The 25,115-nt window shown below is 47.6% G+C and overlaps 1 protein-coding gene across 2 annotated transcripts in view; it reads right to left on the bottom strand.

The window, feature by feature from the left end:
* GRM4 (glutamate metabotropic receptor 4) overlaps positions 1-25,115 on the bottom strand; it is a 1,444,124-nt gene that overhangs the window by 219,952 nt on the left and 1,199,057 nt on the right. For both annotated transcript variants that reach the window (XM_069633515.1, XM_069633516.1), the window contains one exon: positions 23,755-23,891. In XM_069633515.1, the coding sequence (XP_069489616.1) occupies positions 23,755-23,891 (137 nt within the window). The remainder of the gene's footprint in view (positions 1-23,754; positions 23,892-25,115) is intronic.

Raw genomic sequence — 25,115 nt, 5'->3', positions numbered from 1 at the left:
TATCAGCCGTACCCAGAACCATCAATGGTGAATGATCATGGGAGTTGTAGTGCAAAACATCTGGTAAGCCAGTGCTTGCAGACCCATGTCCTAGGGGGTGATTGGAAATACAGACAACTCACGTTGGCTTCCAGTGCAAGAGGATGAATTCCATGTTGTGTGTGTCTCTTCAATTAACAGGGATTAGGTGCCCGTTGACACAGTTCAGAATAAATAGTCCTTACCCTGGGACGTTAAGAGCACTCCATCCGTGTAGTGCCCTTGTTCTCCCTCTCAACCGAATAGGACAAAATGACAGAGGGCAAAAAGTCTGATCCCCAAAAGTCCAACCCTCATTTTTCTGCAGATATATATGTGGGGGGTAAAGTTAATAAAAATGTATAGGGGTAAGGTTAGTATTTACGGAAAAATTGAGAAAAAAAAAAGATTGGACGTTTGGTAGTCAGACGTTTGCATTCAGTCATTTCACGCAGATCCACTCAACCTCCATTTCAACCATCGAGGAACACGCTCTAATGCTTTTCATGTTATGAACTCAAACTGTAAATTGGAAAGTAATCATAACCGATCCTTGACCAGGACAGGGAAATCTGTCCTATCATTGAAGCTCTGCTCCAGAAAGCCTACAGACTACCCAGGGCTGGATTGCTAATCTGTTTAACCTGACATGGTTTCAACGAATCACCATTAGAGAAGCTGCGGCAGGGGCTTCCTTCTCAATGAGAATTTCACACATGTTCAGCTCGTCCACTTTCTCTTTGCAGAACTCCTTGTCCTGTTACTGGATACCTCAAGGAGGACACCGGCCATCAGACCCCTTAACTTGGTCATGGCAGAAGCCCTGGTCACCCAGTAAAGAATAAGGGTAAGGGGCTGGGCTCAAGACCTAAAAAAAAAGTGGCGGGCTCATTAACAATTGAATGTGGTGTCACAATAAATTAGCATATCAAGGTGCCCTCTGAAAAAAGTAGGGGGACTTGTGAAAAAAGTGGGGGGGCGTCCACCTGCATGTACCCTCGACTTGAGACCCTCTTCTGAGAACGAGCAAATCCAAATAATCTGTTCTATTTTATTTTTAACATTTATACAACACACAAGCAGCCCAAGGGCGTTGTGGCGCTGTTACAAGCAGGCTTACTTAGTTACATGAAAAGAACAAAGGTTCTCTGCGATGGTGCCCACTCAGGACTGTCTATTATCAAGACTTAACCCACTATGCCTTACCAGAGGAGAAACACACATTTGCATATGAGTCTGGTATCTGCCACTCCCACAGTCCAGTCTGGAATGTCAGACAACACCCCACTGAACAAGAGTAGCAACAGCAACCTCGGGCACCTGTTCCAGCTTGGTTGGACGGTGCCAATACGGTGTGGCTAGGGGTGGACTGGACCACAGGGAACAGGTGATTTCCTGATAGGCCTGTGCACCCTGGACCCCTTTTGTGTACTAACCTATGTTATTTCCAAAATGTCCCATAGGAAAAGGGCTGGGCTTCCTGCAAATGTGTAATATGGGGCCACTTTAAAAATTATTTCCAGAGCCTCTTTTGGTTCCCAGTTCACCCCTGCGTGCCTTGCGATCTCTCTCACAGTGCGCCCTGATTTCTGACCCTCTAACATAACAATAATAATCATTTAGTATATAGCACTACACACCCATAGATCTCAGAGCACTGAAAATAACACAAGACATTATCCCACAGGGTAGTACTCAATTTATCGACCTCAGAAAGATGAAAGCCTGCCGGGTATTCGAACCTGCCACAGCAGGCTACGCACAGACATCAGGGGTGGAGTGCTTAGCTAACTGTGCTATCTCACCAGCATCATTCTTTTAATTCATGGTCCCACCCTGATTTTTCTTTCAATTACGGAGCTACCTCCTCCCTCCTTCCTTAAAATCTCCTCCTACCTTTACAGCTTAATGCACCCTCCTGTTCTGACTTTTGAAACCTGCCTCAGGAAGCAATAAAGCGTAAAGCGCGGCACGTCCCAAGCCGGCTAGATGGTTATCCAGTCATTGATTCTCTGTGCATTCTGGAACTTGTAGTCCTCGATTTACAATGAGAAAAGCAAAAGTACAAGTCCAATATTTCTATTTAAAAGAAGAGTTGAATGAGCACTCCTGAATGACACCGTGCTATATATGATTTAGCACTATATAAATTGTGCAGGTGTGTTTTGGAGTGTGCACATTAATTAATTTGTGCCTTAAGTATGCCTTTAGAGTGACCACAGGATTTACGTGTACTCTTTAAAAAAAAAAGTAGTTTCGATTTTCTACAAGGCACATATGTATCTCCTAATTTGTTGGGGGGGGGTGCAGTAATTTCTCAATCGGGGCCGTCGTAAGGGGCGGAGTCAAAAGATGTCAAGCAGAATACTTTGCGCGGGCCGAGCTGCCTTAGGCTGCCGTCAATAACTGAGCTGTATTTCACTGTCGTCTTCTGAGGTCTGCATCTGTGCTTCATTCGGAACATGTTGTTGATACAAAGGACCTCATTTGGGCCTCATTCCGAGTTGGCCGGTAGACGGTAAAAGTTCTGGTAATAAAGTTTACCAGTACTTTTAACGGACCAGCCTACTACAACTTTGGTGGTAGAGGTTAAGGATTTACCTCCAGCTAAGAGCTTGAGGTATATCTGACCGCTACCAGCAAAAAACTGTCTTTAGTACAGGCATGGCCAGTAATAGTGGCAAAATCCCCCCCAGGGCATCCCATGGAACTCTATGGGATGGAGATTAACCGCCCTTACCGGCACTTGTAATCTAATGTAATGTGTTATTTATAACGCACTTAATACCCAGAGGTTTCTAAGCGCTGACCCAGCGATCAAATCTGTGTTGCTCAGCGTCATCTTGCTTCCAAGGCGAGCGCGTTTCCCCTGAGCTATCCTCCCGAGACGAGGTTATGATGGTTATTCCAGCAGACCAAGTGCCAGTAACTGCAATTCCGTTTGCCAGTATTACAGGGGATTTATCACTGGAATACCAGAAAACTTGCAATGAGGCCCGTTGAGTAAGGAGGTGTGTTTTGAAAAAAAAAATAGCATTAACAGATTGACTGCCCCTTTCACTGCACCACCTTATTTTAAGGTTGGAAGTGATGTGATGGAAAAACCTCCAGCAATTTGCTGCAGGTTTGGCCTCCACATCACCTCCAACAAACGGATGCGAACGCTCCAAATCGCTAAAAGATTCCTATGGTCGTCCAAAATGGGGATTAACTCTGCTACGCCCACTTGTAATTTAATTCTGGCAGTTTAACCACCAACACTGGTAGCGGGAACGGGAAATGGCATGGCGGTACCTCTGGAAGAAATGCTGCCGGACTCGTGATAAGGCCCAAATTCTGGGGGCTCCTGTTGATGTAGATCTGCCAGCCTTCCAATAGCAGTTTCTTGTTTGCATATCTCTCTTACATTACCAATTCAAGTGCAATGCTGGTATATTGTGCATCACCAGTCCGCAGGAGAGCAGCGCGGCTGCCATCAGCTGCCGTGCCATCTCGCTGCAGCGGACACTCTCTCGGATGGCGCAGCCGTTCTGGAATAAGAGAATAAAACCCAAGCTCTCAAGATACGGCTGTCAAGACACCGACACTTCCGACAGGAGGCGGAATAAAGGCGGCATTCAGGCGCCAGCTGGATGATTTCCGCCCCCCTTGCTCCGTATTCCGCGATGCAGCCCTGTGCTGAATAACATTAACGATCACCACCCGACATAATGTCAAAGCCTCTTCGAGCCTGCAGAGGCACCTGGACGAGTCTAATGGCTCTAGCTTTGGAGGAGAGGGGACAGTACCAAAGTGCATTTCCTTTGAAGCCAGGTTTGCACAAATATTGGGTACAGGAACAAAGGATCAGATTTCACTGTTATGTTATGTTATGTTATTGGGACCTATACCGCACACCGCTGCCATTTTCATGGCTTCCAGCACTCTCGTGGACCTGTAGATGAAGTGGTGGGGTGATTGGCTAGAGGCAGAAAAGACAAGGTGTTGGTGCCTGTAGAGCCAGGAGCAATTGACATCAGTGCTGGTGGAGGTGTGTTTCCCCAGTGGTGTGCGTTTCCCTATGGCAGACCTGGGATTGTGGGGGAAAGTTGTGTGTTGCGGGTAGGTGTGTTCCGGAAGGTCAGATGGTCTTCTGTCATTCTGATTTCTTCCGGATGGAGTTCCATCTTTTTGCTGTGAGGGTGTAGAAGTCAGGCCCTCCGTACTTGTTTTTCTCATAAAGCTGTGATTCTATAAGTACGATGCTACTTGATCTTAATGTCCTTTTCGGTTGGAAGAGGGTGATCCCTGGTCATGTACCTTTGAGTGAAGCAGATGCCAGGCAATCCTTACCTGATCCGAATTTTCCGAGCCGGCTGTTGCCTGGACGACTATGGCAGCCACGCTGGATGCTGCATTACTCGTCCATGAGATACTTTTTCTCCACATGGAAATGGAAGTGACTTTGAGGCGCTAGTTTCCAGTGTCCACATCCAAGATGGCGGGTGCAGCTACGAAGATATGTCGCGGCAGTCATAGCAGATGCTACACTTCCAGAAAAAAAAAGCAATTAGATGGAGACGTGGAGCTGTGACTGTTTATACCCTTTTGGATTCTTCTTGTTTGCTAAGTAGGTTTTATTTATTTTTGAACTGCAGGCAGTCATTCTATCAGTACAAGACTTACTCAGGGATTATTGTGAGCTGCTCAGGATGTTGTGTTTTGCTATTTCTGATGACTGTTTCATAGTCCCAAGTCTCTGTAACATGTATCTGTGAAGCTAACAGTTAATGCAAGAAATTGAACTACTACCCGACCCTCTATGGACCAATACAGGTAAATACTCAGTGGAATCTTATAGGAGTATATTTAGGGTACTTTAGTGTTTCCAAATGGACTTGCATTAAAACCTTCTACTTTGTCCCTATCTACAGTGCCCTCCAGACTATATTGGTTCCTGCCCCAGACCTCACGTCTTCAGCCTTCCTGCTATTGAGAGAGATCGATCCCTGGGTGGGAATTGAATGGGAACACCTTTGTTCATCATGAGTCACAGGTGTTCCTAATTTTTCATTGCCCCTGGTGTACTGACTCCATGGTTGCTGAGATTACAGGTTTGTAGTTCTGACAGTTATTCATGACAGCTGAGTGCTTTGAAGCAAATTATTTTATTAACTGGTAACCAGTGTAGGCTTCTCACGGCAGGGGTGATGCGTCCTCTCTTGGTGATTCTTAGCGGTATTCTTGCTGCTGTGTTTTGGATATGTTGTAACTCCTTCCCGGTGCCTTCCTGGTTGCCGCTCTTTTTCCACACATAAGGAGCTTTGCAGCCTCTTTTCCTTTGCAGATGGGGAGCAGGTGCAAGTGGATCTTGGTCACCTGGCCTAAGCACCACCCACCTTCTTAGCCCGGCCTCTTCCTTCCTGTTCTTAACTCTTAGATCAAGGGCGTCTCTTGGCCAGCCGTCCGAAGCGAAGGGCAAAGAAAAGGGCAATTCATGTTTGGACCTGTTTGGAAAGTACAACCCAGAGCCCGACCCCTTGCTCAGACAGCAGGTAAGCATGCACCAACATGAGTTTACTCCCTCTGTCCCCACAGGCCATCCCCACCCCTCGGCACACCCCCATGATGTTCCCTTGTGCCCCCACTCCTCGCACACAGGTGTTGCTTGTTTTGCTTGATTCTTCTACCCTGCCCCCTCTAGCCTACTTCTGCAGGAGTGTGTCCTGATACATTCTGGTTTCACCATCACCGTCTTGTGGCCAATGCTGGATTTGACTTCATGGACTTCATTGATTCACGGTGTGGCACACTTTCTCATGGTGGCCCTGAATCATGCTGTTCGCATCTTCATCTTGTATCCTGGCTTGCAACATTATGTGTTACTACTGACTTCTGCAATTGTATTCACTCTCCCCTCTTGCGTCTCTACTCTTTTTAACTGCTTGCTCTCTGTTCTCTACTCCTCTTCCTTTCTCCCTTTTCCTATCTCCTCCCCTCGTCCCATTACTTTCTTCTATGCACTCAATCTATCAGAACTGTCCCTGTACCTAGTATGATAGCAATCTCATCTGTCTCCTCCCTCTCCCCTTACTTGACCCAGCCAGCACTATCTGAAATGTTGTCAGTCCTACTAGGATAGCCGCAGGTTTTGTTCCTTCCCTCCCTTTCGGCACCCCTCTCCCTCGCCTTTTGTTTTTTCCGGCTCTACCAGAAATGTTGTCAGGCCTAGTACAGTAGTCGCTTGTCTGTTTCCATTTCCTTCCCACTCTCCCCCTCCCTTCCTTATCTATAGCTCTTGCACTATCTGAAATGTCGTCAGGCCGATTACGATGGTTAATTTCACATCCTTACTGTTCATGGCCTGTAAGAATGGCATTGTATTTTTCCTTGTTCCCTCCCTTGCCTTGAAGCACTTTGAAATACATTGTGTATAGGCGCTATATAAATAAACTATCATATCATCTCCTTGGTGATGTAATCAGGTATTCCTATGTATGGTACGAAAGGTCGAATGTTGGCGTTCTTGCCAGGGTCAGTGAATTTATGGCGAGGGCTCAGTGTGGGAAGCTTATGTATGGAAGTATGTGCCTCATTGTGCATAGGGGGTAGAGGCATTTTCGTACAGTTGAGTTGATCTTTGGTTCTAGTGCGTGCCCGCTGTCCATGAGCATTCCCCAGATTTCTCTATTGCTGTTGATGTTTCTCTGGTGTCCAAGGGAGTGAAATGTGTGGTTCATTGTCATTGCGTGTGTTATCAGACTTTCGGTTTTGTTTCGGTTCAGTTTTAGGTTGTTGCGGGTCGTCCACAGGTTTATCGGAATGAGGGATTCATTGAGTAAGTTGCTTGAGTCGGTGTGAGAAGCCATCTTGAAAATTAGTTTGGTGTTGTCTGCATAGTTGCAACATGTTAGCACATGTTTTTCTTTATTTGTTTCATGAGCCGGGTCATGTAGATGTTGAAGAGCAGTGGTGAGAGACTTGAACCTTGTGGGACACCACAGTTGCTGGTTGTGGATGTTGACATGTAAGCAGGCAAGTAGATTGTTTTGGTTCTGTCTAACAATAAGGATTTTGGCCATTGTAGTGCACAGTTGTGAATACCGGATTCCTGTACTCTCCTGATTAAGGTCGTATGGTTGATAGTATAGAAAGCTGCTAATACCCAGTAGAATAAGAGCAAATGGTACGTTGCTGTCCACGCTCATCTTAAGGTCAGCCCATTGATGTGAAGGCTACCTGGGATAGGTCCATTTGATTCCACATGCTCTAGCCTTTCTCTGTATACGTGTCTTATCCGCACTTTGGCTGGATAGGGTAGGTTTGAAATCGGCCTGTAGTTCATTGGATCGCCTGCTTTTCCTGCTTCGTTCTATAGGAGATATTTAATGGAGGAGGTTTTTAAAGCTTTTGATACGATCCCATTTTCCAGCGATAGTTTCATCTGTTTCTGGAAGTAGAGGGCTGATGTGTTTTTGCGGGTAGATTTGTGTAGATGTCAGTTGGTCAAGGCTCACTGCGAGATCCGGCCTTACTGTTCCCCTTTACTAGTTTGTGGAAGGCTTCTTCCGAGATCGGTCCTAGTTGTTGAGTTCTATTGCAGTTATCTCGTTTCCTTTGTCTGCTGGGGGTGTTGGCTGTATTTTGGGTGGCTGTATTGATGACCACGTGGATTTTGTTTATTTTGGCCCTGTGATAGTCTGCAATGTTGTTCCTTACCTTTTCGGAGGCTATGGGCATAGTGCTGCATATGACAGGTTTTCCTATCTCCTTGATGCTGTTGTACATTTCGGTCTGTGGCTTTGTGGCTAGTTGGATGCTTTCCGCTTAGTTAAATTTCTTTGCTTCCAGCACTGCTGCTTTATATAGGCCGATCTGTTGTTGGTACTTGACTTTGTCTGGTTGATTGTAATGTTTTCTCCATGCTTTCTCTAACTTTTGGTTGGTTTTCTTGAGCCTTCTCAGCTCTGGTGTGAACCATTTTAACACACATTCTTGTGGGATGGCTTGAATGGTTTTAGTGGGGTTCGGTGCCTCTAGAGAGGTTTTAAACCATGTATGAAGTTTGTTCTTTCCTGAATGTATGGTGCAAATTGATTCAGCTGTTCGATGTCTGTTTTGGGCAACCATATGATAATTAATTAATAAATTTTTTAAGGGTTCACTAATGCTTTTTGACATATCACAAAATAGTGACATTTCCCCCCAAGTTGCCCCTTCTCATGAGTGATACCATAATCCAGGTCAGACTCACTTTGCATGCTGGGTGTTGTAGGACAGAATTATGGTGGTGAAAAACAAAACTACATGTCGCAGTATGTGCCAGGACTGGCTCGCTGTAGCCAGCATTACCTGGGGCCACTTGCCAGCTATGCATTGAATAATGGGGCTATGACAGGAAATGTGGGGTTCTTCGTTAATCTTAGATTCCCACACACACAGACGTGCTTAATCCATGCGGGCTGCAGAGTCATAGGGGAGTTAATATAGAGAATGGCCAGCCCTTGTGCATTGACCTAACACGTGTGTAGGCCACTCATCGGGTGTGCAAAGCAATTGGGCTATTTGAGCTTTAGGCAACACACACCCCTCCCTGTCGACTTTCTGGGCTGCTGCTAAGAGACCTGCACACCTTTAAGCGGTCCAGGAGCAGGAACAAATGCAATTGAAAAACAACACAAGGGACCTACAATTACTTTTGTAGCACACTTCATTTTGTATCAGCAGGGACGTTCTTATGTGTGAATGTGTAGGCAATCGGCACTGTGATGGGAGATTTGCAGCTGAATGACACCACACAATTCCAGTTTGTTTGTTTTGTTTGTTTGTTTGTTTGTTTATTTATTTATTTGTACAGTTACCTGGGAAATATGCATCTGCTTCCAAAATAATTAAAGTGAGCAACAAGTACTGCCCCCTTTTAAAGATTAGTTTATACCCATGATGCCTACAAGCTCGACATGAAAAAAGGTTTGATTTGATGTGGATAGTCAAATGTTCATAACATCATGCATAATAGCAAGCTGAACATTTGCGATAAGCAATCTCTGTACCCAGATGAACTAATTACACTGTTTCTTTATGTGTGTGTTTTAAAGTGCTAAATGTGCAGTGGTGTAAAACAGGTCAAATTTCATACTTTTTTGTATTGTAAATTCGGAGACTTCTACTTTTCCATTCAAGGCGCTGAAAATAAAGCTACCGTGATTTCCTTTTGGCTTATCTTGTTTCTGAAAGACTGTGCATATTGCCCAGTTATTTTACTATGTGAATAGTTTACATTTACACTCTACAAGCAAATATTATTGTAGCCCTTGAAAACCAAAACTTCTTTAGGTCTACCAAGTAGAGCTCAGAAGGTATGTGGTCAGGTGCCTAAATTTAACTAGCAAAATGTGTCATCACGTGCAATAATGTAATCACATTTTGATTTAGCTACAGAATTTGGAGCCCTTACAAGTGCTTGAGTCCCAATAATTCAAAAGGCTTCCTTACAGTGGGGCAGATTTAATGATTTTAGTGCCAAAATGGTGTCACCTTTGTTGTGGTCCCTGAGGTTGTCACCTTCAAACGTATTAATCTTGCAGAGTCTCTCCATCAGTCTCATATCAATTGATTTGGCAGGCAGATATATATAGTCTCCCCAGCCAGACAATGCAGCAGCCATTCTAGTACGAGGGCCTATCTGCTGCAGAACCAACTTTAATTCCCTCCCCGGGTGGCTGCCCATCACCAAAGTTGCTTGGGCTGTCCAGAGTACTCCCCCTAAGGAGAACGTGGGGTACTCTTTGCGATGCCCAGTTATGCGACCTTATTGAGTTTTGTGTAGCATGCTTTCTGCCATTGCAAGAGGTGGCTCAGGGGGCTAAGGTAGGAGCAAGACACATTTGTTTGGATCTGAAAAGATAGGGTTCTGTCTGTACGTTTTACCTACTTTGTGAATGGCTGGAGCAGTGTTTACTGGGCAATCCAGGTTGCTCATTTAAATTGTGCTATTCTCTGCAATATCTTTCAGAGTGTTGTTTAAGGAGTGTTGGTAGTTGTGTTGGTGGTTAGTGTGGTCTTTAGACAAATGTACGGCCTCATTACAAGTTAGGCGATATTTCGGAGGTAAATCCACCAGAATACCACCAAACAGAATTACTGTTACAAACACTTGACCCCACGGATTTACTGTGGGATTCTGAGTGGTGGGGGGCAGTTTAAAGGAAATCTCAATTTTTTGGAATGCACAGAACTCCATGGGGATTTCGGCTGGATTACCGCTGGCGGTATTTCTGACCGAGGTAGTATTTAGATCTAGATGTTTTATGCATCACATATACTATATATTTTTATTGTTGGTCTTTTACTATATGTATTAAATATGTTTAGATGGACATTAACTTGGAATAATACAAAGTCATTGGTGGATGGAGATCTGCTCAGGGTGTTCCATGCACATGGCGCTACTCTTCCATCTGTTTGCTGACACCTCACAAGCCCACCCAAATATAGCGCCACTCAGTCTTACCTAGGATTGTGGCACTATGCAGCTGGACATGGACCATCACCTATTCTTGAACAAAGCCACCCACACACCACTGCACACCCACAGCATTACCATGCTGGCACGTACCGGCACAATGCTTAGGGTGACCAGATAAAAAAAGGGGGACAGACCATAGACAAAGAAATAGGACTACAATAAAACTGTAGTCCTACTTCTATGTCGCTGGGCTGCTGCGGGATTAGGGAGCGGGGAGGGGGTGTGCTCACAGGCTCACTCCTCTCATTGAAGAGTGCCGGGGAGGCAAAGGGCGAGGAAATGGAGACGTGAAAAGCATTCACGCCCCCATTTACATGCAGGAAGAGTCACGCCGGGACTCGATTTCGGGATTTCGTAATCGAGTCCCAGCAAAAACCGGCACCGTAGCCAGCCAGCCTTTGGAAAATGAAAAAACTCCTAGGACACCGGGACGGAGGGTGATTTCCCCATTTCCCCGGACTGTCCCGGGAAAACCGGGACGTCTGGTCACCCTAACAAAGCTGCATTTTAGTCGTTAAATCCTGTCTTGGTTGTAGACGATGTCACCTGCCCAATATGCTTTAAACGGCACCATTTAATGCTAATTTGACACTATTCCCAAAAATATGACTTGCAGAGAATGGGAAGGAGGTCACACGGGTGTAAGTCTGTCGCCCACACAAAGCATAGAAAAATAGCTCCTCCCCCAGCCTTTGAGGCATTACCTCCCACCCTCGAGGTACCAGTCTATATTGCACCCCTGCCTCTTATTAACACTTTGCCGTCTGTGGTGAGCCGCGGCTCCTCCCTCCTGGGCGTGATGCACATCCGGTCTCCTTATCATCCACGAAAGAGCCCGCGCTTTGCACACCAAATGGCTTCATGCACCCCCTTAGTCAAGTGAACGCACCCCAAAAAAGATCAACCTGCGAATATGCAAACGCTTCCTGTGCGGCCTTTAAATTCCATTCAAAAGCTCAGAAGACTGCTACTTCGAGCGAGACTTGGGCTGGCATCACTCAAACATGCTCAACAATCATAGACCAGGATTGCATTGCCTGGGAAGGAGCCCGCTGGTTGATTACAACTCAGAAGGAGCTGCAGCTGAGAAGAGAGCTGCAGGGAACTACTGTGCAGGTTCCTGGAGCAATCCACAGTCCACTTGGGAAATGTTGAATGAAGAAGCATTTTCCTGGTTCCTGTGGACGGGAGGTAAGGGAGAAACCGGGTGGCAGAACATGGTGACATCACAGAAAGACAAGGCACTGGAAGATTGAGAAAGGGAGTCTGAAATACAAATTAGAGCATTGTAATGTTGGCAGTTCCTTTGCAGAGGGCATTAACGGCTGGTAAATGTCATCTGTCCCAACATTCCAATTTTTCTTGTTTTAAACAGAACTTTCTACCTTCGTTGGGTTTTAGGTTTTTACTAGCAATAAGGCCTCCTTGCTTGGACCATTACCAGATGGTGACATCCCTTGTCCCTCGTTAAACACCCTCGCTCAATCCTGGCCTTAGACTTGGGCAGAGGGCCATTACCATCAGGTAAGGCTCTCCCAAATCTGTCCCTATTGCTTAAATATTGTTTGATTCAAGGGCACAACCTCAGATAAAGCAGACATGTGCCCTACTGGTGGAGGTGGTGCGGCAGCATATGGGGTTGGGTGGTGCGGCACGCCCAGGCTGTCACCTGAGAGCTGGGTTTTGGGCAGTATAGGGTGCTCACGCTTGACCCTCCCATTGATGTTTTCCCTGGGTAGGGCGGTCTCCGATCATCACTAAGTAGAGCAGCAGGTGGGAGTCACAGGCAGGCTGATTGCAAGCAGCCTTTCCAGACACACTGGTCCCTGCTCGAGAGAGTGAATAATCAGAGGCAGCAAACGACCTCCTGAGGGTGGAACATACAGCACTCTGTCACCAAGGAGATTTCACCAGCAGAGCGTCCTGAAGTGCAGGGGATGGCCTAAAGAGGACTTTGATTACAGCAACACAAGGAGGAAAGGATACTGCAATGGACGTGGGCAGGTATTACCCACTTACTGTGCCATCTCGGGTGCAGGGACAATGGATAGGAAACAAGCTTCTTACATTAAGGGAAGCGCAGTCCTGCCGCATAGCCCCATTGCGGAGCCATCTCATAGGCTAAGAAAAAAGCCATTGCATTAGTGTTGAGTAGAGCCCTTCATCACACAGCCAATCCAGGGCCTTCCTTATGCTACAAGACAGAAAAAGCCAATCCATTATCAGGAGTGCAGTCTTTCCTTCCAGAACCTTCTCTGACCAGATCTGAAAACAGAATTAAAGTCCCTCACTGCACAGGGCCTGTGGCCCCTACAGAACCGCCAGTGCCCAGGCCGTCTCTATACCAAGGTTAGAATAGGGACCCTCACAGCACAGATCCACACTCACCACCCTGGACTGTCACCTAGAGGTTTCATAAAGACCCCTAACCCCACAGGACCTGCAGTCCTTCTAGAACCACAACCTCCAGGTCAGGTTTGTGACTGCCGGCTAGAGAAGGGCCCCTCGCAGCACACAGCCTGCTGCCCCTAGAGAACCACCAGCACACACAGACTGGCTTTTTGACCACGGGATTGGGCCCCTCATAGGCAAGGCTTGTAGTGCTTACAGGCCTATCACTACCACCCAGTCCTGCTATGTGACCAGGGTCGGAATGGGACCCCTCACAGAACAAGGTCTGCTGTTCTTGCAGACTCATGACCACCCTAGACCAGATGTATAAACTACGGATAGTATGAGGCCAGTCACCACACAAGACCTGCAGTCAGGACTAGGGCAAGCACTAGGTACCCTAGGCTGTCGCCTAGGATGCCAGCCATCAGTGTGCACCAAACTGCTTTAATTTCTTCTGTTATGAATTCCACAGAATAGGTGACTCAATGAGAGATTATGGGCTGCTAGAAGCCATGTAGCCCATAGGAGTCTCTCCCCAGAAATCCCAGAAATTACAGATGTTGGAACATCTACCCACTCCACACTTCATTGGGAGCAAACTTATTGCATTTTGGTTCATGCATAGTTGCAAAAGAAGATTGCTCCTGCCTTGCCTGTTGAACGCCCGAGACGGTCTTCCGCCTCGTCTTTACTGGCTAAACTTCACTGGCTTCCGGTGAGAAGCCGTATGAAATGTAAGGCACTTTGCATTGCACATTGTGCTTTTTTTTCTCACCGGGCCCATCTTTCTTCAGTCTGAGCTGATTAATTATACTCCCTGACGCTCTCTGCGTTCATCCTCTGCTAATTTGTTGCAAGTTCCGCGTTTCTGTAAAACTCAAGCAGGTCGGCGCTCTTTCTCGGTCTTCGCCCCAACCCTGTGAAATTGGCTCCCTGCTTACTTGCGGGAGATTTTGGATCATCTGTGCTTCCTTAAAGCTCTCAAGACTTTCTTGTTTTGAGGAAGGAGGGTCGTTTTATATAGTTCTTGCTTTGGCTGCTAGCGTCCAGATGCCTTTTGACCTTGTTCCCGACTCAATAAATTGATTAACGTTACATTACATGGGATACATTTACCGGTGTGTTAAGAAAGCTTGCCCTCACCTTCCACTTACTGTAAGTATTGTATTGTATTGTATTGTATTTGGTTATTAATATAGCGCTCTTTCCCCACTTGTGTATCCTCAATGCACTTTATTCTTGGTTGAACGCCTTTGGTTACTGCAGTCGATGTGCTTGGAGATTCTAGGGAGTTTAGTAGATGCATGTGTGCATGTTGCCGTTCTAAGACTTGTGTGGCTGGCAAGGCTCCACTAAGCAGCCCAAGAGAAGTCCGACACATGTGTGGGTGCTGTTGAAGGTTGAAGATAGATTGCTCGCTATTGTTGAGAGAGTCTATGTGTGGCCAGCTATACCGGGTTCCTTTCGGGTGGTGGTCGCTGTGTGCTAGGGGAAGAGGTTGTGGAGATACATCAGGTGTTTCAGTCTGGACGGTTATGTGCTTAGCTGTAGCCGTGTTCTATCGTGCATGAATGCATGGCCATGCCTGTGGCCTGTGTCCACACTAGTGGTTTGAGATATACGTACCATGGGCTGAGAGGTTGCTCTGCTGGGGTCATAGTTGTCCAGATCTATAGTTGAGAATCCTATACTGAAAGGCCTATTAAACGAGGATGGAGCTTACATCTACGTTTGTGGGTCGTCTGCGGCTGGGTGAGGTGATGGAAGCATTCAGTGACCTGCACATGCTGTTCTTGCATCTCTTTGTTATGAAGGCATGGGTGCTTGTCCTGGCGATCCTGCACCTTCTATGAGGCGTGGGTGCTTGTCCTGGCGATCCTGCACCTTCTATGAGGCGTGGGTGCTTGTCCTGGCGATCCTGCATCGTCTATTAAGTGTGGGTGCTTGTCCTGGCGATCCTGCACCTTCTATGAGGCGTGGGTGCCTGACCTGGCGATCCTGCATCTTCTATGAGGCGTGGGTGCTTGACCTGGTGATCCTGCCCCTTCTATGTGGCATGGGTGCTTGACCTGGCGATCCTGCATCTTCTATGAGGCGTGGGTGTTTGACCTGGCGATCCTGCACCTTCTATGAAGTGTGGGTGCTTGTCCTGGCGATCCTGCACCTTCTATGAGGCGTGGGTGCCTGACCTGGCGATCCTGCATCTTCTATGAGGCGTGGGTGCTTGACCTGGTGATCCTGCCCCTTCTATGTGGCATGGGTGCTTGACCTGGCGATCCTGCACTTTTATGGGGCGTGGGTGAGCGATCCTGCACATTCTATGAGTGGAAGCTTGCCATGGTCCTATCCACACTGTAGTTCAATGTGAGAGAAGGTTCGATTAGCTCTTCCCATACTGGAACTGTTAGATTTATGAGGGAAGCTTGTATCCACCATTTCCCAATCTGCACCTTTTATAAAGCAGGTTGTTTTTTTGATCCCATCTGTTGAATTATTGAGGGGAGCTCCTACTAGTCCCACCCATGCTGTGTATGTCTTGTTGCTGAGGGAGCTTTTCACTTGCCCTACCCATGCTATATGTGTGCCTGTCCTATTTGTGGAGGACGGTTAGGCTGTTATGCCCATGTAGGTCTGGCGCCACCTGCCTGTTGTGTTTTCAAAAGGAACCTTGTACTATTGCAGTCGATGCTGTGTCTGACACTGTGTGTGTGTTTCTGTGTGTATTTTGCCAAAATGGGCAGGCATGGCATGCATGTGAATAGGCAGGGTCACATTTGAGACAGTACATGTTATAGTCAGGAGTGCAGGTCTGAGGGGACGACAAGGTCATTCTAGACTGCCCAACTCCAGGCCTCATGGTCTGGATCCATGTTGGGTTTTCAGGATATCCCTCATTAATATTCATAAGATAAATTTGCATACAATGATTCAAAACGTATGCACATTTTTCCTCATGAATATAAATACTGGATATCCTGAAAACCCACCACGATTCGGGTCCTCAATGCCTGGAGTTTGACAACCTCTAGAGCAACACAAATCCTTACACCAGGTCGGTCTGCTGTACTTACAGAACCACTGACACCCCAGACAAGATCTATGAACTGTGTATAGATTAGGACCCCTCGCACCACACAGTCTACCGTTTTACAGAACCACCACCACGTAGACAGGTCTGTGACTAGGGATAGAACAGGACTCTTAATAACTCAGACTGTGCTTTCACTAGATGACCACCCCCACCCAGACAATCCCTGAGACATACATAGAGGTAGCAGAACATGCTGTAACAAAACCCCATACCCAACAGAACAAGTCTGTGACCCATAGACAGCAAAGGGCCCCTCAGAGGGCATTGCCTGCATCCCTTACAGAACCACTGCGCCAGATCTGCTCAGCAACTAATGGATAGAACATGGACCCTCATAGCCAAAGGCATTGGGTCCATACAGAACCAACACGCAAGATCTGCTGTGTGACCCAGGGATACGATAAGGCCCGCTCCCAGCACAGGGCCATATGCCTAGAGACCCCCCCACCACCACTATTGGTGGGAGGGTCTCTAGGCATACTGGCCCTGGTCAGATCTCTGACCAAAAGAGATATAATAGCCCCCTACCCCGCCATGAAAGAGTCTGTAGTCCTTCATAAAGACCATGAGAGAGCTTGCGGTCCTTACGGAACCATTTCCACATAGTACAGGGTGGGCAGTGCTGACCGAACCAGTGCAGATCAGCTCTGTGGCATAGAATAAAATAATGGGTTCTAGGTTCTTACAACACCAGTAAATATTTGTATTTTATTTGGGGGGGTTCCCCCATTTGGGGGGGTTCCCCCCCCGCCAACTCCCTCTTCACTATTATCTAGTCCCTGTTCCCCACACCCCCCTACCTTTTATATCCCATTACCCACCCACCCCCATATTTTTTATGAGTTTTTTTGAGTCAGCCTTGCTCTGTGACAATATGGAATAATGCTACTCAAGGCACAGGGGCAGCCCCCTATGCAATGCCATCCCATTGAAACACCGTGACAGATGATAGCTTAACACCCCTCCAGACATCAGCCCTGTGGCCCAGACAGAACCATCTCTCACCGGCTCCATCTGCAGAAAACACTCCTTAAAAACCCTCTTCGGCCAGCCCTCTGACATGGGGCAGAATAAAGCCCCTCCTAAGACTGCAAATGACTGGTCTGTACCTTGCCCTAAAAGCATAATTAAATAACACAGTGATATCATTGCTCTTCCCAAAAATGACATCCTTAATGCATCGATTAACTCAGGACAGGGTCCCCACTGCCTGCAAATCAGCGTCCACCACTCTGGTATGAAAAAACTCAACAGCCGACCCAGTGAAGTCTCAGCCTCTATCCAATATCCATATTCATTTGTAAACTCTCGGAAGAATGACAGGCAACTACAATCACACACCAAGAAGGACATTTAACATTCCATGACCCCAATCCACATTCAGACCCTACAAAGGTACTCTGTGACCCCTCTGTGGAGAAGGCATGGCCATGGACACAAATAAAGCTGGGGTCTTCGTTGTCTTAGATCGAACACCTGATTTTGCAAGCTTGGCAAGATGTTTTGGACTAACACTCCCATGATACCTCACCATTGACTATGCTTCCATGGGCTGTTGGGAGTTGTAGTCCAAAACATCTGGGGTGCCAAGGATTACAGACTCCTGAGGTAGATTATGGAATCCATCCCCAGCGATCACAACATGCTGTGAGCATCCAACGAGGAGCCATCGCCCAGACCTCTCACTCCTTGAAAAAATAACTGCAAGAATCAAAGTTGGCAAATTCCGCTCTGAAACTCACACCCCTTCTTGTTGGTCTTCTCAAGGGCCATCCCATGCCCTGTGGCTGTTTATTTTCTACCTGCACCCAAGAGCTTCCATTATCCCACAGCTAGCATTTTCCTTCCAAGCCAATGCTGAGGATATGCAACTTTAGACATAATCTTCCAATGAAAAAAAAAGAATCTTAACATTATTTAGAGCTGAATGAAAGAAAACATCCTCTGTTCAAATTCCAAAGACTGAAATAATCCTCTTTGGGATGGAAACGCCCAACGCTCTCACATGGCATCCTTCTCTTGGGCAACCCCTTCTCATCTCTTAAGGTGAAGAATCTGGGAGCGGTCAATGGCTACTGAGAGTTACCCCTCAGTCAAGGGACACACAAGGTTGCCAGGGCTGCACACTTTCAATGGCATAAGTAGGAAACAGCATGCCTGCCTCAAGCAAGGCCAGTGAGAGTGACATGCTCAGAGCTCTCTAACTCTCCAGCCTTAACTAGAGTTATGATCTCTACCTAGGACTTCCCCAAAAACACATATACCAACATCAAGTGCCAAAGAACAGAGTTCTTAGACTGTCTTGGAGCTAGAGGACCCCATCACCCTACATCCTAGGGCACTTCACTGGCTGCCAGTGGAACAGACAATATGGGGATAGTGGCAAGCTGTCGGGCTGTACCAATGGTTAACCGCCCGCCTGCCTGAAATAATGACACAAGCAACATTACTGGGGACTAAGGGCCATTACCAACCAGTATAGCCTGCCAATGATATTATAGACAGGCTTTGTGTGATGAATCAACTTCCGGGGCACCAGTGGTCGAGGGATGAATATCGGTTTCTAAACCATCAGTCAACCCCACACCTCTTATACACCAGAACGGATCTGAACAGATTGGAATGCAAGTAAATTATAAGACCTCCTTGTCCAGTTTTGGTAACGTGGATGGAACAGCAGGCTTATCTCCACAAGGGCATGGATGGTTGGTTAGTTGCAACATAGCAAAAATGCAATTATTACCCAATGATAAAAGGGACTGTCCAGTCAAGGTTGCAATATCTACTTTATTATTACTACAACAGACAGTTCTAGCACACTACAATTACAACACCACTGTAATGGAACACAGAGACAGACAGTTTCACAAAAGTAACGGATGCACTCTGGATACTGACAGGAGGGGAGTTGGTAAAGTAATCAGTCTTATAATTCAAGATTATTTGGTTCCAGCACCAAAGTGTAAAAAAGGTCGTAACTGTCTCTAGGGGCCTTCGGAGAAGGACCAGGGGGGCAGAACCACAATGTACCTGGTGCTGAAGAAGTTCTTGGTGCTCGACAGCATCGAGGTGTTTCCAGGATGCTTCACAGCCTGTGAGACAGAATTAGTAGCGGGAGACAGCTGTGGGTACCAGGCAGAAGGCAGTTCGGCAAGCAAGGCTGGGCGGACGTCGGCAGGTTGTCCGGCGTGGCGGTTCAAGGCCATGAATTAATGTCTCTGTGCTGGTTGGCGGATCTAGAATGCAGGTCGAGTCGTCTCGGATGGCTCTGGTGACTGCGATGTGACAACAGTCAGCAGTGCAGCTGGATGCAGTTCGAGGACTCGACTGTCTCAAAATTGTCCTTAAAAAGATGGATGCTGGAGGATGCTTGCGTGGCACTCCTCTTAGATTCTTCGCAGGGCTCGTGTCCTTTCAAAGCGGACAGCCTAAAGCTGAGTAGGGTGTTAGCCAGCAACTGCTGTGCTTTTTGTCCAGAGACTCTCTGGCACTTTCCCACCTAGGAAGCTTGCTGTCAGAATCTGGCGGGGCATGCTATGTGCTGGCTGGGTACGGTTCTGGAGCTGTTGGACGAGTCCTCTGAGTCCGGTATCTCCCTCTGTTCCCTGGGAGATGTTTAGGGGAGGGGTCTTGCTTCCCTCTTGGAACTCCTGGCCTTCCTCAACTGGCAGAAGATGTAAGGTAGACTGTACCTTCAGCTCGGGTCCAAATGAGTCATTATTCATACTCCTTTCAAAGTCTTCAGATCTGATCAGTGAGGGGCTCAGCCCACATTTGAAGCCAAACAGGCCCAGTGAATTGTGTAGGCTGAGCCCACCTTAATGAACCAATCCTGGGTCTCCACCAACAATCTTCAGTGATGCTTCAGGTCAGAATCAGGGAGCTTGGCGACAGACAGGAGAAGGATGACACCATATACTTCCAAGTCCCACCCGTCTTCCTGTCTGCTGTACATCAAAATGTCTCCCTAATTAACTGAGCCCTATGTGGCGCTTGATTACAACATGGGCCTCCTTTGAAGTAGGGGGTGGCGGGCAGACTTTTGTCTCCTACAATTCACATAATTCCCTGCTCTGAATGGAGTGGTTCCAGACAGGACAGACTCTGCCCTTTCATACCAAGGAGGGATGTTAGTACCAAGTTGACACATTGCATTACAAAGAGGTGTTGGTCTCTGGTATCCATGTTCACTTCCTGCACCCAGACCTTCCATGAGACCTGCTAAGTAACATTCTTCAGTATTCACCGCCACCAGCAAGGTGTAACAATGGAGATGCAAATCCATGGGGCCTTGAAATTCTAATCAGGCTGCCCACGGCCAGAGGCTTTTGATGTACCCAGAGCTGTCAGGTGTCAGTTACACATGACAGGGGAGGGTGGCGCTGGTAAGCTGTGTCCTCCCAGAGTACATGACTATTTTTCGGCTGTGCGATGTGCGTAGAAAATATGTGCGGGAATGGCCCCACATATTTTCCAGAGGTTAATCTCCCATCATTCATTTGTTTAAATAAACAAAAATGAAATAGCCCAGGCGAGTGCACTCACTTTGTGCGGATGGTTGAATTCCTCACACTCCGGCATACAGAATGGTATAATTACCCTCACAGCACAGGGCCTACTGTATCGAGGGAACACGCTCAGTCCAGCACTGTGACCCCAAGCAGAATATTGACCCTCAGAGCTCAATGCCTCTGTTACAGGACAGACTACCGGCTCTCACAACACAGGGCTAACAGTAACTTGGAAACCCTCTCAGACCAGCTCTGTCACACATGCCAGAGTAATTACCCTCAGTGCTCAGGGTCTCCAATACCCAGGGAACCCTCACAGACTAGCGCTGTGACACAGGACATAATAATCATCCTTACAGCACAGTGCCCACAGTACCTAAGGAACCTGTGGCATGCAACAGAATAATTATCCTCACAACACAGAGCCCACAGTAACTAGGGAACTCTCTCAGGCAAGCTCTGCAACACAGGACAGAGTAATTACCCTCAGTGGTATCTCACAGCTTAACCTACATACTGGATCCGTTGGTTGCCTCCATGATCACTAGTCTGGCTTCATAACTGCTAGAAGCACAAACACTGCTCACCTGAACACAAGTGAAGACTTGCTCTTCAATCTTGACTCTAAACTCCCTTCTGTCCTCATTCTCCTTGTTCTATTCTCTGCTTTTAACACAGTCAACCATGCCATCCTGCTCAATCGTCTCTGGGACAACCTTGGTGTTACTGATCAGGCCCTGGCCTGGTTGACCTCCTTTCTCACTGACTGACCCTCTCGGGTCCAACTGGGGTCTTTCCTCTCTTCTATCTCTCTCTCTACGTGTGGTGTTCCCAGGGGTCTAACCTCTCTCCCTGGCTCTTCAACCACTATTTGGCACCTCTTGCCCACCACATCGCTACTTTCTTCTACAATTTTCAATGTTATGTGGATGACACCCAGATCTCTTTCAGGCTTCCCTGTGCCACCTCTGCTTCTTCTTTTATACCAGACTGTCTGGCTGCAATTCAGGAATGGTGTACCACCAGTGATCTGTGCCTTAATGCCAGTAAGACTGAAATCCTCCTCATTGGGACACCCACTCCCTCCTTTCCTCTATCTCTCTGGCCACCCACTCTGGGCCCTCTTCCTGCTCCTTCTTGTGAGGATAAAAATCTTGGTGTCACCTTCGACTCCACCCTTTCCTTATCTCCACACATTTCTGACGTCTCAAAGAAGTCAAACTATCAGTTGCACCTCCGCAGAGGTATTCCTCCTTTTCTCACTTTGCCCCAGAAGCTCACTGTGTCCAGAGCTCTGGGGCTGGTCTAGTGCAACAGCATCTTTCTAAATCTTCCTCCCTCTACTCTTCGACCTTTACAACTTATCTAGAACAGGACTGCAAGACTTGTCCTTGGCCTCGAGCCCAGGGATCGCATCTCTACAGCTCTAAAATCTCTTCACTAGCTCCCCGTGGCTGCAAGGATCAACTTCAAGACGCTCTGCATTGTCCACAAGGCTTTCTGGGGCCTGGGACCGCTCTACCTCCAACTTTCCCCTACAAAACATCTTCCTTCTCAAGTTCTCAGATCATCCACCTCCAACTCTCAGAGGGACATACGCTTCTCCAAGCAGAGAGTTGGGGGCAGACCTATCTCCTTGACTGGGGCCTCCCTCTGGAACAGCCTCCCTGCCTCTCTCAAACTTAAGCAAAACCACCTCCGGTTCCGGAAGCAACTCAAGACCTTCCTTTTCAATTACGGCTTCTCTCTTCCTCTCCCCTGCTGATGCACCTGACGGCTCTGAGCACTGGTCACCCTCTGAAATCAGGCCCAGGCTCCTGCATGTCCAGTTGCCATTGCACTGCCTCCAGGCTCCCCAGCACTTAAGGGTCTGTATCTTCAACCCTATAGTCCCTTCTCTGTGCTCTTATGAGCCACCCGCTGGCTGCTTTTGTGAGTTAACTGCACTTCCCCTTTTCCCTCCCCCCTGGCACTTCTCCCCTCCCCTCTTCCCCGCACTAGCACGATCTGAATGACACAAGGCCTAGTAAGACCGTTATTTTTCCTTCCTTGTTTCTTCCTCCTTGTCTTGTCGCCCCTAGAAACACTTCTGTACAGGCGAGTTATAAATGCCACATCATACCATATCAGTGCTCAGGGTCTCCAGTACCCAAGGAACCCTCACAGACGAGCACTGTGACACAGCACAGAATAGTTGCCCTCACAGCACAGTGCCGACAGTACCTAGGGAACCTGTGACATGCAACAGAAAAATTAACTGCACAACACAGTGCCACAGTAACTAGGGAACTCTCTCATACAAGCTCTGTAACACATGACAGAGTAATTACCCTCAGTGCTCAGGGTCTCCAGTACCCAGGGAATCCTCACAGACTAGCACTGTGACAAAGGATAGAATAGTACCCTCACAGCACATCACCGACAGTACCTAGGGAACTTGTGACATGCAACAGAATATTGAGCACAGGGTCTGCAGTGCCCAGGGAACCCCGACAGACTAGCGCTGTGACATAGGGAAGACTAATTACCCTCACAGCACAGTGCCCAGAGCAGCTAGGGTACCTGTCACATGCAACAGAATAATGATCTTCACAGCACAGAGCCCATAATAACTAGGGAACTCTCTCAAACAAGCTATGTGACACAGGATTTAGTAATTACCCTCTGTGACATAGGACAGAATAATTACCCTCATAGGACATGAGTAGCAGTAAATAGGGAACCCTCTCAGTTGTGTGACACATAATAGAGTAATTACCCTCACAGCACAGGGATTTACAGTACCCAGAGAACCCTCACAGACGAGTTCTGTGACACATGACAGAGATATTACCCTCACAGCACAGTGCCCACAGCACCTAGGGAACCTGTCACATGCAACAGAATAATGTTCTTCACAGCACAGAGCCCACAGTAACTAGGGAACTCTCTCAGACAAGCGCTGTGACACAGGATATAGTAATTACCCTCAGTGTTCAGGGTCTCCAGTACCCAGGGAACCCTCACAGAATAGCACTGTGACACAGGACAGAATAATACCCTCACAGCACAGAGCCCACAGTAACTAGGAAATAGTAATTACCCTCGCGTACCCAGGAAACCCTCACAGACCAGCTCTGTGACATAGGACAGAAAAATGACTCTGACAGAACAGGGATTGCAGTCCATATCTTATACCAGACCTATTTACACATCACCCTTTTGTATGGCATGTACCTCGTCCACACACTTACCTTCAGGTGAAGATGTCCAGCCCAGTGGCCGATGACTTTGTACTCTGGCGTTGTGTTCTTAAACTGGTACTGGTAGATGTCGTACCGCCCTGGGGAGTCGCCATTCTCGTTGAATGTCACTGGCGTGCCTGCGATTCCTGCAGAGAGAGGATACCTAGTAAGCGCCTTCATTGTCTCAAACATTCATCCATCTGTACATGAGGGCGGATGACTTGCCCCTGTGAAATGAACCCTGTGTAGGCTGTGATGGGAGTGACTAAGGTCCATGGGCTGTGCACTTTCTGGTGCTCCTCTGCAGGATACAATGGGGGCCACATGGGTTCACACCCAGGCCCCACTGTTGAATACATATCCAAGAACCCTGATGGACTGGGAAACGACCGACCCACCACGCAGACCATCAGGATTGAACAGGCACGAGTATATAAAGACTCATGTCTGTTCCAATGCGGTTCGGAATCACATGGCAGTAGATGTGTTTGCTGCCTTTTCTCAATCTGCCTACTCTGGTGCATTTGTGTGGTGAAGACATAACGTGACTGCCCCCATGTCCAGCTCCACCATAGAGATGAATGGGCCTGCATTAACACCAGCATGGATTTTCATGCTGGCATGAATGCAATTGACTCCCATGGAATCCAGCTGAAATTACCACTCGCTTAAAGCAGGCAGATTACAGAGGAATCTATTGTAAATGTCCCCCGCTATGGTTAATTGTGGGAAGCATTTACACGTTCTCACCACGTAGTGAAAAAGTGGATAGTAAAAGCGGAAATCGCCTTTGGTTTACTGCCTCACTTTTCCGCTGCTTGTTGGAAATGTGGACTGTTGCACAGAGTCGATCTTTTGCGCTAGATTTTTTGTGTGCCCCAGATCACCCAGGATTATGGATTGTGTTGCCAGCCTTATTAGCGGTCCATAGCCAATTAGCACCCATGGTGGTGGAGCCAGACCATCAGGAGGCTAGGAACTCGGGTTGAAACTGCTGATCTAAGCCCACCTTCCAAGCCGCCTGATTGCCGGTTCCCCCACCCGCCATCTTTCCCCACCGACCCCGCAGACATTTTGGCCCCAATACCCATTTACCTGATCGCTACGGCGACAGCACCCGCCGCCGCACCTCCTGCAGTCTCTGTCCCCGCTCCATTTAGCCGCCATGGAAAGGGAACAGGGCGCTCCGTACAGAGCGCGGCCTTACTATTCCATGGCGGCCATCTTTCTATAGTATTTCCTTTCCATGAATGGGATGCCGCGAAGGTGACGCGTTCATGGAAAAAAAATACTTCAAATTAGCCCTGTTCCAGCCCATGGAAGGGGTGCTAATAGCTTTCAGCACCTATTCCACTGTTTATACCAGAGGG

Source organism: Ambystoma mexicanum, chromosome 13 (genome assembly GCF_040938575.1).
Source record: "Ambystoma mexicanum isolate Mex_15411 chromosome 13, UKY_AmexF1_1, whole genome shotgun sequence".
Lineage (NCBI taxonomy): Eukaryota > Metazoa > Chordata > Amphibia > Caudata > Ambystomatidae > Ambystoma > Ambystoma mexicanum.
This window is presented reverse-complemented; position numbering and strand designations above follow the sequence as displayed.